The following is a 15,937-nucleotide window of genomic DNA, read 5'->3' on the forward strand; positions in this document are numbered from 1 at the left end:
TCCTCCAGTATTCTGTGAGAGTTACTCTGGCTTTCCAGCATCTGAATCTCATGTTTAGATATTTTGCCTTACTGCACAATAAAAATAAATATAATGTATAGCAAAGAAACAGGCAATTTATTCCAGCCAGATCTGCACCCCACAGGTTATTGTCATTCTCATTCAATGCATTTATGCAAATTATTCATTTAGTCATTAGTTTATTGGCAACTTATAGACCATTGCCTCTGAAAGGAGGGGCAGAGAAGTCAGTAAATCTGATGAGTCTGGAGTTATGGATAGGTCAGGACAGGTAATGAAGGCAATTTTTTTCCTCTCTGGAAGTTAGTTTACTAATGGATTTTTTTTGTTATCCAGAAGTTTTGCAATTTTTTTTAATGTACAAGATGATAAGAGGCTTTGGAGAGCCTGTGCCTTTCTCCCCAGGGTGGAAATGGCTAATATAAGAGGTCATGAATTCAAATTATTATAGGGGGATGTCAGAGGTAGGGTTGGTTTTTTTAAAAAAACAGAGCGGCGGGTGCTTGGAATAGGGGCATTTAAGAGACTCTTAGATAGGCATGTGGATGAAAGAAAAATAGAGGGCTATGTGTGAGGAAAGAGTAGGTTCAAAGGTTGGCTCAACATCACGGGCCAATGGGCCTGTTCTGTACAGTTCCAGCTTCTAAATGTCAGGATCTAAATAATTTCTATTCCCCAGCTGCCATGGTGGGATTCAAACATATGAAATGAATCAATGGCACAGTAACTTTTCTAGCTTACTCTTGTACCCATACACCTATTGTAGAGCTACATGATTTAACCATCAGAAAAAAAAACAGAAATGCCGCTGAAAAAAGCAGCTGAATGAACTCAGGGAGTCAGGCAGCATGTGTAGTGAGAATCAAACATCTGATGTTTAGTGCTGAGACCTTTCATGCCCACCACTTTGAAGAACATTTCCTGAGTGCACTTCCTTCCTCAAATGCTGCCTGACCCGCTGGAGGACTGTGCTACTGCACAGGATCAGAAAAGGCTGCAGAAAGTTGTGAACTCAGCACGCTCTAGCCTCCCCAGTATCGAGGACACCTTCAAAAGGCGATGGCTCAAGACAACAGCATCATTAAGGACCCTCATCAACCAGGAGAGGCCCTCTTCTCATTGCTACCTTCAAGGAGGAGATACAGGAGCTAGGGCTAGATGCACACTCGATGTTTCAGGAACAGCCATCAGATTTCTGAAGACAATGAACCACCATCTCACTATTTTTGTTCTATTTACATTACATATTTAACTTAAAATCTAATATTTTTAATTGTTTGTATTTTATTGATAGCATATTTTATGTGTTCCACTGTATTGCTGATGCAAAATAACAAATTTCACAACAAACGTCAGAGATATTAAAGCTCCTCCAGTGTTTTGTTTTGTTCCAGACTCCAGCATCTGCCAAGAAACAGAGCTCCCTTCAGGCTCACCTCTCGCTTTCATCCGCTGCCTTCTCAGCCTCCTCCAGTTTCTGCAGGGCCGTGGCCAGACGCTCCTGAGCACGGTCCAACTCCTCTTCAACCAGTTGGATGCGGCGGTTCAAGGAGGCCACCTCCGCCTCAGCCTAGGCAAGGAGGAATGAAAAACCAAAGAGTGAATGGTGACCAAATTTTTTTTATTTATAAAAATAAATAAATATGTGTGTGTGTGTGTGTGTGTGGGTATATATACATACACACACACACACACACACACATATATATATTTTTTTGTGTGCCTTGCTCTATATTCCACATTCTTTTTCTTTTTACCATCTGAATGTACTTGGGTCATTCTGACTGAATGCTGGGCAAACACAACCTTTTCAAATTTATTCAGATACAGCACAGCCCTTCTGGCCCAACATGCCTGCCTTGCCCAGTCAAATCCATGTGACCAATTAATCTATTAGCCCCTATGTCTTTGGACCGTGGAAGAAGCCGGAACACCCGGACAAAAGTCACGCAGTCACAGAGAGAACATACAAATTCCTTACAGACAGTGGAGGAATTGAACCCAGCTCACTGCACTGTTACAGAGTTACATTACCATGTCAGCCACACAACTTTTCGCTGTATCTCGGCTGATATGGCGATAATAAACCGATACCAAACCCCTTTAACAGTCCAGCATCTATTACTGATCCACAATCCATTCCCTTCACTTGGAATTTATCCCAAACAGCCTGTTGACATCGCAGCTTACAAATCTCACTTTGGGAAAACAATCAAATGGCCTTCTGATTAGGAGTGAGTCACCCACGATCTCTGCTCTCTGTGTACACACAATTACCAGAATGAACAATGGGAGCCCTGGCTAACTTTCCTGCTTGGCCTAGTTCCAATTTGCCAGCTGCTGCTGCTGTAGATGGATGGGAATATTTAGATCTCTTTTGTGGATTTTGATTATAAAAATACTGCAAACACCTGTTTTTTTTAAAATTTAAGTACATCCTGCTGGTTATATAATTGATATTAATTTTGCATTTAATTTAATATAATGGCATAAAAATCAGAAATATTGAACAAGGATCTCCTAACTCATTGCTTTAGGATGTGGGTATGTAATAGAAAACATTGATTTGTGAAATGACTGAGGTTACTCAGAGCTAAAGGAGCTCGGCAGTAACAGGCTAGGGTGCATTTGTTGTTTCTGTTGTTAGACATCTAGTTTTAACTTAAAGAAAAGCAAGAGTTGATTCCTATATTGTTTAAAATAAATGAACATACAATTTTTCCAAAGATTATTTGAGAGAACTAACTGAACAAAGAACCAAACCCTGCACTTTCTCAGGGGGTGTATAAAGTGCTCAAGCAAGGAGACTCCAGCACTGCTCCTGTGGACTATCACCTCAACTTCACTGGACTTGTTCAGTCCTCCAATGACCTGAAGGAAACATCTACAGTCATAGAGTAGTACGGCAGAGAAACAGGCCTATCAACCCATCTAGACCATGCCAGACTGTCACTCTATCTAATCCCATGAATTTACACCTGGACACCAGCCCTCCATATCCTTCCCATCCATGTACTTCTCTTAAATGTTGAAGTCAAACCCACATTCTCCACTTCTGCAGACAGCTCATTCCACTCTCACCACCCTCTGAGCAAAGACTTTAATACCTCACCTTTCACTCTAAACCTTTGATTTCTAGTTCTGGTCCCACTTAACTCCAGAGGGCAAAGCCTGCATACATTTATCCCATCTATACCCCTTAAAATTTTGAATACCTCCATCAAAACCTCTCCTCACTCTCCTACACTCCAGGGAAAAACAGTCCAAACCAATTTAATACAAATCCTGAAGTCCCAGCAACCTCCTTATAAATTAGCGCTGCGCTCTTCCAATCTTATTGATATCTTTCCTGTAAGTAGGTGACCAAAACTGCACACAATACTCCAAATTTGGTTTCACCAACATCTCTTACAGCTTCAACATAACACCCCAACTCCTGTACTCAATAGTGGAAGTGATCTCAGGACTGGGGAGTTCCAAAGTGCTTAGTGAGTGATCGAAATGTATCACAGGAATCAAGGGAAACGTTTCTGTAGAAACAAAGCCCCTACATCTTCCGATCCAGGAAGCAGATATTTATCACATTACTCATTGACGGCCTCTAATGGGAAGTGAATCAAGGATCAACTTTGCTCACCATATTCATTTACACATACTAGGAATCTGCTGCAGTGTGTAGGTCAGGGAACAAGAAACATTCAACAATTACAAAGAATAAGCAATTATACAAAATATAAAGTTAAGGTTATACAGATAGGGAATAAAATGTGTACAAATACATAAATATCAGCATGAGCTTACAATGTAAACAGTTTTATAAAAGTGTGGTGACCAAGGTAATAGATAGAGGGGTAGGGGAGGCCAACTCCAATGGTTGATCAGATTAATTGTCTAGGACAAGAAGCTTTTAAGATGGTACAAATTTTTTGTTTTAATAGCCCTATTGGACTTTCTAGAAGGGAGCTTTTGGAGCTTGCAGCATGGTTAGTGTCTGCAACGATGGTCCTTATGAGCGGACACAGCGCTGTGCAGAGCACGATAGGTGCTGTTGTGGAGCTGCTTTCCCATGAAGAGGAGCATGGCAGACACCTTTCGATCCAGTATATGTATGCAACGGAGGCTACACTTTGAGAAACAATTCACTGAGTGAGGAACATCTGGATTGTGGGATGGAGAAAGGATCAGGGTTAGTATCATTGGCATACATCGTGAAATTTGTTAACTTTGCAACAGCAGTACAGTGCAATACATAGTAACAAAGAGAAAAAAAATACTGTGAATACAGCATGTTTGATAGTGTTCATGGAATTGATGTCCATTCATAAATCTGACGGCAGAGGGGAAGAAGCTGTTCCTGAGTCACTGACTATGTGCCTTCAGGCATTTGTACCTTCCTCCTGATGGTAGCAATGAGAAGAGGGCAAGTCCTAAGTGATGGGGGGGGGGGGGGGGGTTCTTAATGATGGACACCACTTTCTGAGGCTTTGCTCCTTGAAGATGTTGTAGATACTACGAAGCTTAGTGCCCACGTTGGAGCTTACTTCGATCCTATACTGTAGCCACCCACCCCTCCCCCATACCAGACAATTATGCAGCCAGTGAAAATGCTCTCCACAGCACATTGATGATGTAACTTTTACCATTTTGGGAGGTTATAAAGCACAGATATACATGAGAGCAGTGACAACATTCTCACTTAGTAAACTCTACAGAGTAGATAATCAGTCTTCTAGCAGCAGCTAGTTCAGGGTCTGCCATGAAAGAAAACCTTTTCCCCCAAATGGGATCATTTGACATACGTCAACGATTTGGATCAAGGCATTGAAAATAACATCAGCAAATTTGCTGATGATACTAAGCTGGGTGGCAAGGTGACATGTGATGAGGATGTTAGGAGAGTTCAGGGTGACTTGGATAGGCTGGGTGAGTGGGCAGATGGCATTTAATGTGAATAAGTGTGAGGTTATCCACTTTGGGAGTAAGAACAGGAAGGCAGATTATTATCTGAACGGTCTAGAGTTAGGTAAGGGAGAAATACAAAGATCTTGGAGTCCTTGTTCATCAACCACTGACAGTGAATGAGCAAGTGCAGCAGGCAGTGAAGAAGGCTAATGGAATGTTGGCCTTTATTACAAAGGGAATTGAGTACAAGAGCAAGGAAATCCTCTTGCATTTGTATAGAGCCCTGGTGAGACCACACCTGGAGTATTGTGTACAGTTTTGGTCTCCAAGGTTAAGGAAGGACATCCTGGCTGTAGAGGAAGTGCAGTGTAGATTCACGAGGTTAATTCCTGGGATGTCTGGACTGTCTTACGCAGAGAGGTTAGAGAGACTGGGCTTGTACATGCTGGAATTAAGGAGATTGAGAGGGAATCTGATTGAAACATATAAGATTATTGAGGGATTGGACAAGATAGAGGCAGGAAATATGTTCCAGATGCTGGGAGAGTCCAGTACCAGAGAGCATGGTTTGAGAATAAGGGGTAGGTCATTTAGGACAGAGTTAAGGAAAAACTTCTCCCAGAGAGTTGTGGGGGTCTGGAATGCACTGCCTCGGAAGGTAGTAGAGGCCAATTCTCTGGATGCTTTCAAGAGGAGCTAAATAGGTATCTTATGGATAGGGGAATCAAGGGATATGGGGACAAGGCAGGAACCGGGTATTGATAGTAGTTGATCAGCCATGATCTCAAAATGGCAGTGCAGGCTCTAAGGGCCGAATGGTCTACTTCTACACCTATTGTCTATTGATATTACATGGTGTACTGTGTTCAGTTCTGGTCACCTCATTACAGGAAGGATATGGAAGCTTTAGAGAGAGGGTACAGAGGAGATTTACTAGGATTAGAGAACTTGTCTTATTGAGGATAGGTTAAGCGAGCTGGAGCTGTTCTCTTTGGAGGGGATGATGAGATGTCTTGATAGAGGTGTACAACATTATAAGAGGCATAGAGTGGATACCTCCAAGAGGACCACAACCTTGTCATAGGGTTTGGAGGCTTGGGTGCCTCAATGACCCAGAGAGCAACTTGGGGCTTTATGCTTTGACTCTTTGTAGGTTCACCCACACCAAACAGGTCAAAGACTTGAGGCCAGCTTAGGAGTGTTCCACTGGGTCCTCCAGGTTTGGGGGTTCAGCTCAAGGCTAACAACCCTGACTGGTCAAAAAAATGTTACAGAAACAGCAATGAAGAATGTGCTTGCGATGGTATTCCTGAGTCTAGAGGCAAAAGTTAGGATCCTGAACTACACCTGAGGCAAAATAGAGAAGGTAGCCAAGGACAGATAGAGATTGAAGACCTTCATTGCTGCCCTAAACAGGCATTTGATGATGATAGAGTGGCTAGCCTGAGTGCAGGGGAGACGTCAGAGGCAGGTGTTTTTTTAAAACAGAGATTTGTTTGTTTTTTTTAGCGTGTCACACCAGACAGTCAGTCATTCTTGTCTAGTGCATGGTGTTAGGATTGGTCTCCTTTCGGATTAACTGGGTCACGGTAAGAATGTTCCTGACTCGACCGCTGTTTTTGTACAAGGCCGAGTGGTTAGCTCAACGCTTGACCTGGCACGGATGGAAAGCGTGCTCGGGGGGTGGCCCAACTTGGATTCGAACTCGGGAACCTTCGCTCCGGACTCCAGCGCTGATGTCATTGCGCCACCAGCCTGCCACAGAGATTGGTGAGTGCGTGGAACGTACTCCCAGAGCTGGTGGCAGAGCGAGGTAAATTAGGAATATTTAATAGGCCCTTAAACAGGCACATGGATGAAAGTAAAATGCAGGGCTACAGAGTAGGTTAAAGGGTCGTCACACATCACGAGCTGAAGGACCTGAACTGTGCTGTTATGTTCTGTGAGGGAACAGATTGATCTTTTTGATATATCATCTGTGACATGGATTTTGAGTTCAAGTCATTGTAGTTGTGGCAGTGCTTTTTAACTGATGCTTACACGGCACCTTTCCATATGCATGACTGCACTTTCAGGAAGCAGACACACCCAGAGGGCTTGCCCAACCCTGCCAGCTTCTGCGGTGAGAAGTGACGAAAGTAGGCAGCAAAGGGCTAGTGACGAGAGAGCCTTACCAGCAAGTTCCTCAGTCATATTGTGAGATTTCAGTCATAAGAACAGCACTGCAGCTGTGTAAAATGCACCTAGTCCGTGCTTGTTCAGCTAATGAGTGACTGCACAGGTCTTCCTGCAGAGGTGACTGGCAATGTAACTGATCTATGGTACAAACGTTAAGATTAGGCAGCTCCCAGATTTGGTTAGAATGCTTTGAAATTATAAACTCACATCTCCTTTTCCTCCACCACAATCTAACATGTGCAGATGGTTCAGACTGACCTCACCCTGCCAGTGAAGTCAACAAGTTAACATCCAAAAGTTTCACTCAGCTTCAGAGTGGGGGAAGCAACTCAGACTCTTTCAGAATCTATTCTTCATCACACTTCTGTTTCCTCCCTCCACATCAGTTCAAGTCACACTTCCTCCCTCTACCTTCCCCTCTTGAAGAATGGTCACTGCTCTTTATTGCGTACCAGTGCCCTGTTTAAAGCTGTTTTTAAGATTATTGTATTTGTCACATGTGCATCGAAACAGTGAAAAGCATCGTTGCATCAAATCAATGAGGATTGTGCTGCCTGGATTACTTTAACCCTTCCCTCCCGCATGGCCCTCCATTTTTCTTTTATCCATGTGCTTACATGTCCCTAGTGTGTCTTTTTCTGCCATCACCGTAAACAGTACATTACAATATGTTTTTAAAAAACTTACCTCTGACACCTCCCCCCATATCTTCCTCCAATTACATTAAAATTGTGCCCCCTTTTATTAGTCATTTCCAGCCTGGAAAACAGTCTCCAGCTGTCCACTCTATCCATGCCTCTTATCTCTTGTACACCTCTATCAAGTTTCCTCTCATCCTTCTCCAACTACCTCACTCAACCTATCCTCATAAGACATGCTCTCCAATCCAGGTAGCATCCTGGCAAATTTTCTGTGCAGCCTCTTTAAAGCTTCCACATCCTTCCTACGGTGAGATGACCAGAACTGACCAACCTGATGGCATGAACATTGACCTCCATTAATGCCCCTCCTCCCCTTCTTACCCCATCCCTGATATATTTAGCTTTCCCCCCCACCTCCTTTTTTTTCTCTCTCTGCCCATCACTCTGCCTGTTCTCCATCTCCCTCTGGTGCTCCCCCCTCCCCCTTTCTTTCTCCCTAGGCCTCCCGTCCCATGATCCTTTCCCTTCTGCAGCTCTGTATCCCTTTTGCCAATCACCTTTCTGGCTCGCAGCTTCACCCCACCCCCTTTGGTCTCCTATCATTTCGCATTTTCCCCTCCCCCCACTTTCAAATCTCCTATCTTTCCTTTCAGTTAGTCCTGATGAAGGGTTTCAGCCCAAAACGTTGACAGCGCTTCTCCCTATGCTGCTTGACCTGCTGTGTTCCACCAGCATTTTGTGTGTGTTGCTTGAATTTGCAGCATCTGCAGATTTCCTCATGTTTGACAATATTTCAAGTGTGGTCAAACCAGAGTTTTGCAATAGCTGCTCTTGAACTCGATTGTCCCCCCACCCCCAAAAACAATTTCTACATTACTCCCATTCTTTCCTTCCCCATCATTTTCACAAACAGTTTTCTACATTTTGGAGGCTTTTACAATTCAGTTTTAGCAGAGGACAGGGGCAGAAACAGTGAAACAGATTTTCTTTTCCCTCCTCAGCCCTTTCTGTCCCTTCCCCTCTCTCCAATGGTCATCCAGTGGCAGCAACCTTCCCTTAGAAGTCAGTGCTCGGGAGGCCCCACCTGAGCATCTAAATTTAGGTCTGCTCATCCAGTCTTGCACTGAGGAAATGCTTCATTGCCGAAGGATTTTCTTTTGCAAGTGGAGAGAAGGGGTGGGGTTTAAAGTCCACTCCCTGATTAGTTGGAGTGATCACACCACACTGAAGATTGTACCCGGTGACCAGACAGATATTTTAACTACGAGCACCACAACGTTTCTCCGTTTCTTGAAGGGACCTTATGTGTATAAACTGGCTGCTAAACTTCCTTATTTTACAACGGGCTGCAGAACGCTCTGAAGCTGTGTCTATTCTTGTACACAACTAAACTGTTAGCGATTGATGCTCCTTCACTATCAGAGCCAGTCACAGTACTGCTACTTCCTCTTCACACAAAATCCAACTGCTGCTGCTCAGCTTGAGGAACCACAAAATGCAGTCACAGGACCTTGCACACATTCATAGACTCTCACTTGCAGACAAAATGGCTCCTTCGTGTGCTTAACTGAGCCTCATAGCCCACACAGCTTGATTTTCACAGAACACTGCAGTACAGTACAAGCCATTCGGCCCATGATTTTGTGCTGATCTACCTAATCCTTCCCTCCAACATAGAACTTTTCTTTAACATTTTTCTATCATCTTTGGGCTCATCTAAGAGTTTCTTAAATGAAACCACCACCCCTGGCAGCATGTTCCATGCACTCACCACTTGGTGTAAAGTCTACCTGTCATCCCCCATGTACCTTCCTCCAATTGCCTTAAAATAATGCCCCCTTGTATTAGCCACTTCTGACCTGGCTGTCCACTTTACTCATGCCTCTTACCATCTTAAACACAACAAAAGAAATAATTATTTTCACAATCCAAAAGGAAACACTCTGATGGAAGAATTTACTTATTAGCAATATGGCTTGGAATAGGCGGATCTGGCCCTTGGATCTGCACTGCCTAGTAACCCTCAATTTAACCCTAATCTAATCATGGGACAATTTACAATGAACAACTAACCTGTACTTTATTGGACTGCGGAAGGAAACCAGAATACCCGGAAAAAGCTCATGCATTCCATAGAGAGGACACAGAGACCCCTTACAGAGGATGCCAGGATTGAACTCTGATGCTATAATAGAGTTACACTAACCTCTACACTACTATGGCAAATGCTTCCATCTAAAGCAAATTAAGGCTGGCCAAAATTTATATCATTCATGCAAGCTCCAACTACTCTCAACAACGTTCGCGGTAATCGACGAGGAGGATGGCACGGCAGTGTAGTGGTTAGTACAATCACTTTACAGCGCCAGTCAGAGTTCATCTACCACTGCTCTCTGTAAGGAGTTTTCACATTTCCCTCCTGACCTCATAGGGGCTGGAAAGTTAATAGGTAACATGGGCTGAATGGGCTTATAACTGTGCTGTAATTCTCAATTTAATAAAAATAAATAGGGATTTGGTGAGCATCAGGTAGTTGAGAGTATGGAACGAGCTGCCAGAGGCAGGTACAATAACTAATTTTAAAAGCCACTTGGACAGGTACATGGATAGGAAAGGTTTTAAGGGACCTGCTTGGATGGGAATCTTGGTCAGTATGGGCCATTTGGGCAGAAGGGTCTGTATGACACTGAAGGACCGAAGGTCCTTTCCTGTCGTGTGCACTCATGTTTCACCCTTAACTTGTGACCAGCCATTTCTCAAGGCCACCAGCAGCAGCGGGTCACTGGTGTCGGACAGGCCTCAGTGCAATGTCTGCATCAAATTCATTTTGTTTCACTGAGGTACAGTGAAAAGCTCTTGTTTGCCTCCCAGACTGATCATTCCATATATCAGGAAGTCAATGGTTGGCATGGTAGCATTGCAGTTAGTCTAACACTTCACAGCACCAACAACCGGGTTCAACTCCTGTTGAGTTTGTAATTCTCACTGTGACCATGCGGGTTTCCTCTGGGTGCTCCGGTGTCTCCCACGTTACAAAGACCTAAAGGTTAGGCTCAGTGAGTTGTGGACATTTTATTTGGAGCCATAATGTGTGGTGACACTTGCAGGCTACCCCCAGCACAATCCTCGGACTGTTTTGTCGTTGATGCAAACAAGGCCTTTTACTGTATGTTTCGATATACATGTGACAAATAAAGCTAACTTTTCCTTGAAAATATGCCAAGTACCTTTGTGTCATTTAAGACCGTAAGACATAGGAGCAGATTTAGGCTATTTGCACACACCCTCAAACAAAATGTCAGTGGGACATGATCAAAAGCAGCAAGGTTTTCTCCTACAACACACAAGGTGCTGGAGGAGCTCAGCAGGTCAGGAAGCATCAATGGAGGGAAATGGACAGTTGGTGTTTTGGGTCGATGCACTTCATCCAGACTGGGTTTTTCTCCTGTATTTCTAACTTTTCCTCCCCAACATCTGTACCGTTTCCATCATGTTTGAAGGGCCAAGGTTCTCTTCCTGCATTCTCCTTTCTGAATTCGTACCATTTTCAGCATTGCAGATCACTTGACACAAAGCCAAATCATTCCACCCCTCAAAAACACAAACAATGGAAACAATTCCATCAGGTGCAAAAATACCCCAGAAATCCTGAAAAAAAAATCAGCTAATTCACCCTCCCAGATGCTGCCTAATTCCAGCAATTTCTGTTTTCCATCTCAGGGGCTAGTGAAGATGTAGAGAATTTGGCCTGACAGATCAATACCAGTATTAATGATCCGGCCACTCTTGCCTTACCCTCCTTCTTCTCCTTCCATCAGCATGATCCTTCTACCTCAGTGTTTACTCAGCTTCGCACCATCGCTGCTCACTCGACCACACCCTTGCAAACCCTACATCCTTGCAACTGAGCTACGATGTTTCCCCTATCTTCTTTCTGGAGTTTCACACTGACTAAATTGTTTTTATTAGATCTAGTCATGGACGCTCCCACAACGCAGACATCACTAAATCCATAAAAAGCACCCTATAATGGCATTGACCATTGAGAAGGAATTCATCACTGAAGCACAGGGACCACATCCCCCACCCCCCCCCCCCCCAACCCTGGAGAAGCACTTTACTCTTTGCCACTCATTGAGATGTGAAATTCCCAACGCACCAAAAAACAACTGAGACTAAACCACTGCACTACAACTTCAACTGAGACCACAAGACGTAGGAACAAACTAGGCCATTTGGCCCATTGAGTCGGCTCAACTCCATTCTTCTGTCTTCTCCCTGTAACCCTTGACACCCTTACTAATCAAGAACCTATCAACCACTTTAAACGACTCTACCTCCCCCAGTCATCTGTTGCCAGACTCACCACCCTCCAGCTAATGAAATTCCTCTTCTTCTTAGTTCTAAAGAGACATACCGTATTCTGAAGCTGGGTCCTTGACTAGACTCCCCCCACTAAAGGAAACACCCTCTCGATCAAGGCCTTTCAATATTCAGTAGGTTTCAATGAGAGCACTTTTTCCAGAAAATGGCAGCTAATGGCTTTCTGAATTCACCTGATCAAACTGACAGTAGATCAACTTCCCTTCATGGTATACCCAACCCTAAAGCAAGGCCACATCACCTCTCTATAGTAGGGAAACTATCTCCAGCATATTTCAACCTTACGCGGGCAAGCTTAGGAAGCAATTTACACTCCGTTGCATGTGCCAAATGCACAATGTGATGAAGGTATCTCTGGAATTTGATTTTTTTTATGTCAGTGAAATTTCAGGAGTTTGCAGTGCCAACATTGCTACATTACACATTTAGCACATGAAACAAAAGTAAATTTCTCTCCTCTTCCTCTCCCCACCCAGCTCCAAGCTCTTGCTGGGGTCTCTCTCTAAGTGGACCTCTTTCCAGAAAATATCAGCTGTGACCAAGGGCTGTCTGACATTGGAATCAGCCAACATATTACACCACAAGGCTGGCAGTTAAACACCTCAAGTACTTCAAAAACATCACAAAAGATTCTTCAAAGCTTTGTTCCGAGTAGCAGCTAAATTGCACAGAAAGGGGACTCCCACAGGAAACAGACATGCTGCTATCATCAGTATTCTGACCTGCAAAGACTTGGACAAACAAGATCCTGAAAATAAAGCACAAGAATGGTGTCATAATTAAGAGGACACACTTAGCAAGACTGTGTAGGCCAGAGCTCTTTACTAGGAAAGTGAAGATTGTGGGGTGACCCAATCACAAGCTCAAGGGTTTTACAGGGTGTACAAGGGGAGAGTATTCCTGCTGAATTAGACATTTGAGGAACATTAGTCCACATTTACCCTACAAAGCAATGTCAGAGGCCGTGTGCAAGTGTTTTTTTTTGAATGTCCATATATGGGAAGGAAAGGCGAGTAGAACCATGAGCGATTTTATCACCACTAAGCAGGATGTTACCTCCTCCTAGCAACAGTGCAAGAAGCTGTCAGCTGAAGATGGAGGGCTGTGTGTGTGGAAAGATGTCAAATTCGCTTTGCAATGCCACACAATCAACTGATGAGTTTTCTTTCAATCACTTCATTCAGTTTTCACCAAAATCAGTTAAAGTCCAATTACATCCAATTACAAAAACATCCTTTCACATAAGATAAATTCCTTTTCTTTTACTTTAACAGTAAAACTAATTGAGAACTAATGGACGGTTAAGAATTATCAGTAACTGTCAGCTGTAGACTGAGTGCAGAATATAACTGATCTCCACTGAAGGTGTTAACCATTCAACATGTCCACTTCAGAAACAGGTTGATGTATCGGGTACTTTTACCCATTAGTTACACATTATTATCCTAAGGATCATTGGGTTGTGCATTCAATCCTCATGCAAGGGACCTGCACATAGAACCTGGGACGACAGTCCCTGTGCAGTGCAGACTTTGCCGTCTGACTGGTCAGCCAAACCCCTATCTCTTACCTCAGGCTGTCACAGTGCTGTTAAACAAAGTCCCACATCCCCTTTCAGATTCAGGATCGTTTACGTATCACATGTACATTGAATATAGTGACGTCAGTGGTTTGCGTTAACAACCAATAAACCCAAGGATGTGGTCCCTTAGCCTTCCAGAGGGGCAGCATCGTGGTTAGTGTAACACTACTACAGTGCCAGCGATCCCCAATTTGTGTTTAGTTTCCCCTTCTTTCTTAAGGAGTTTGCACATTCTCACTGTGCAAAGGTGCACAGATTGGGGCTGGTAAGGTGTGGGCATGCTACCCTGGCACCATCATGTGTGGCAACACACGCGAGCTGCCCAGCACAATCCCCTCATCTGATTTGAAGCAAATGACACATATCACTTAAAACTTTGATGTTTCGATGTGACAAATAAAGCCAGTCTTTTTTTCTTTTATCTGTGGCACCAATGCAAGTTTTCTGTAGCAATTCTCTTTTTAAACAATGCTTTATCATTCTTCCTTTCAAAATTACCCCCCTTATACTCCTGCCTGCCAAATGTCATCATCCCCCAACTGAAGAATCAGTACTCCTTCAACAGCACTTGAAGGAAACAGTGAACTCTGTACGGGGAAAGCCTGAATATCTTTCACCTACAGTGGCTTGGAAGCATCGCTGACCGAGCTGGCCGATTCCTGAAGAACACTCCTGCTAGACTGGGTCTCCAGCAGGTAGCAAATGAACCAACTCAATTGGTTTTGTCCTCAATCTACCCATGGAAGAGGCATCCATTGTGACCACTCCACAGTCATTATGTACGGCAAAATTCTGCCTTCTCAACCACCAATGAGCACATCTACAAGAAGCGTTTTCCAGAAGAAAGCAGCATCCATCATGGACCCCAGCATCCAGGCCACACTCTCTTCTTGTTGCTACCATCGGGCAGGAAGTACAGGGGTCTTAGGTCCCACACCACCAGGTTCAAAACAGTTATTACCCTTCAACCATCAGCCTCCTCTATTGTGTTTCTTATCTACTGCAAATGCCTGCAAGAAAATGAACCTGAGGATTGTATATGGTGATGTATACATACTTTGATAATAAACTTACTTTGAACTTTAGAGAGGGCAATCTTCATCTTGTTGCGCGGTGCTACACTGTGCTGAATGGGACAAGTTCAAAACTGGGAATGCATGAGGCACTAAGGTCCAACATTAATGGCAGCAGCAATGCATCCTAAAACAGCCCATCCCTCGCCCTACTATTGCTAGCAAGCCACGGGATGTATCCCAAGTCAGAAGGCCACGCTGGGAGCCTATAAACATCAGATGCTGCAACACAGAAGTATATGCAAGCAAATAAACTAAAGCTCTACAGTCATGAATGGTGTTAAAGGGAGAAGAGTCTCCATGATGGCGAGGGCCACCAGGTGATTGGTGAAGACAGGTAGTGAAAAGGGAAAATGCTACAGGAACAGACAATAATTCATCTGCAGTATACCTGTGGCCAAGCTATCCATGGACAGTTACAATGCTGTTGACAAAAAAATCCACACAGGGGTAAATAGTTCTGGCCTTGCGAGGTTAATCATCCAAAGCCCAAAACGACATGAGCTGTGTTCTAACCACTTTCTTCACCAATGAACTTCTATCCAAAAGTCATATCAGAAGCCGACCATAAGACACAGGAGAAGAACTAGTCCATTCAGCCATTGAGTATTCTCCACCATTCAATCGTGGCAGATTTATTATTCCTCTCAACCTTTACAGAAGAAGGAATAACATCATAGTGCTCATGGACCATTAAGAAACCTGATCTTCTCCCTGTAACCTCTGACCTACCTGTTTTAAATATAACCAATGGCTTGTTCTCCAGATTCACCACCCTCTGGCAAAAGAAATTCCTCCTCATCTCAGTTCTAAATTGATGTCCTTCTATTCCAAGGTTGCATCCTCTGATTGACTCAATGGGCTGAATGGTCTAATTCTGATCTTATGGTCCAAACCTACAAAATTTACCAGGGGGGTGGGGGTGTGGAAGAGGGGATAATTGTCTCAGCACCACTACCTGCTGATTCCCCATCAAGACTACACCAAACTTATACAAATGGTCACTGGTTTGAAAGCAAGAAGTTCTCAGCCCATTGGTGGTGTGAAAGTAACTTCACCTCAAGAACAATTGCCTTTAGTCAGAGGGTGGTAAATCTGTGGAATTTGTTGCAATGAACAGCTGTGGAGGCCAAGTCATTGGCTGTATTTAAGGCTGA

The 15,937-nt window shown here is 43.7% G+C and overlaps 1 protein-coding gene across 11 annotated transcripts in view; it reads right to left on the reverse strand.

Moving 5' to 3' along the window:
- LOC132399614 (tropomyosin alpha-3 chain) overlaps positions 1-15,937 on the reverse strand; it is an 86,243-nt gene that overhangs the window by 44,048 nt on the left and 26,258 nt on the right. For 10 of the 11 annotated variants that reach the window (XM_059980162.1, XM_059980161.1, XM_059980166.1 and 7 more), the window contains one exon: positions 1,458-1,591. In XM_059980162.1, the coding sequence (XP_059836145.1) occupies positions 1,458-1,591 (134 nt within the window). The remainder of the gene's footprint in view (positions 1-1,457; positions 1,592-15,937) is intronic. The other variant, XM_059980167.1, reaches the window with a different exon arrangement.

Source organism: Hypanus sabinus, chromosome 9, assembly GCF_030144855.1.
Source record: "Hypanus sabinus isolate sHypSab1 chromosome 9, sHypSab1.hap1, whole genome shotgun sequence".
NCBI lineage: Eukaryota > Metazoa > Chordata > Chondrichthyes > Myliobatiformes > Dasyatidae > Hypanus > Hypanus sabinus.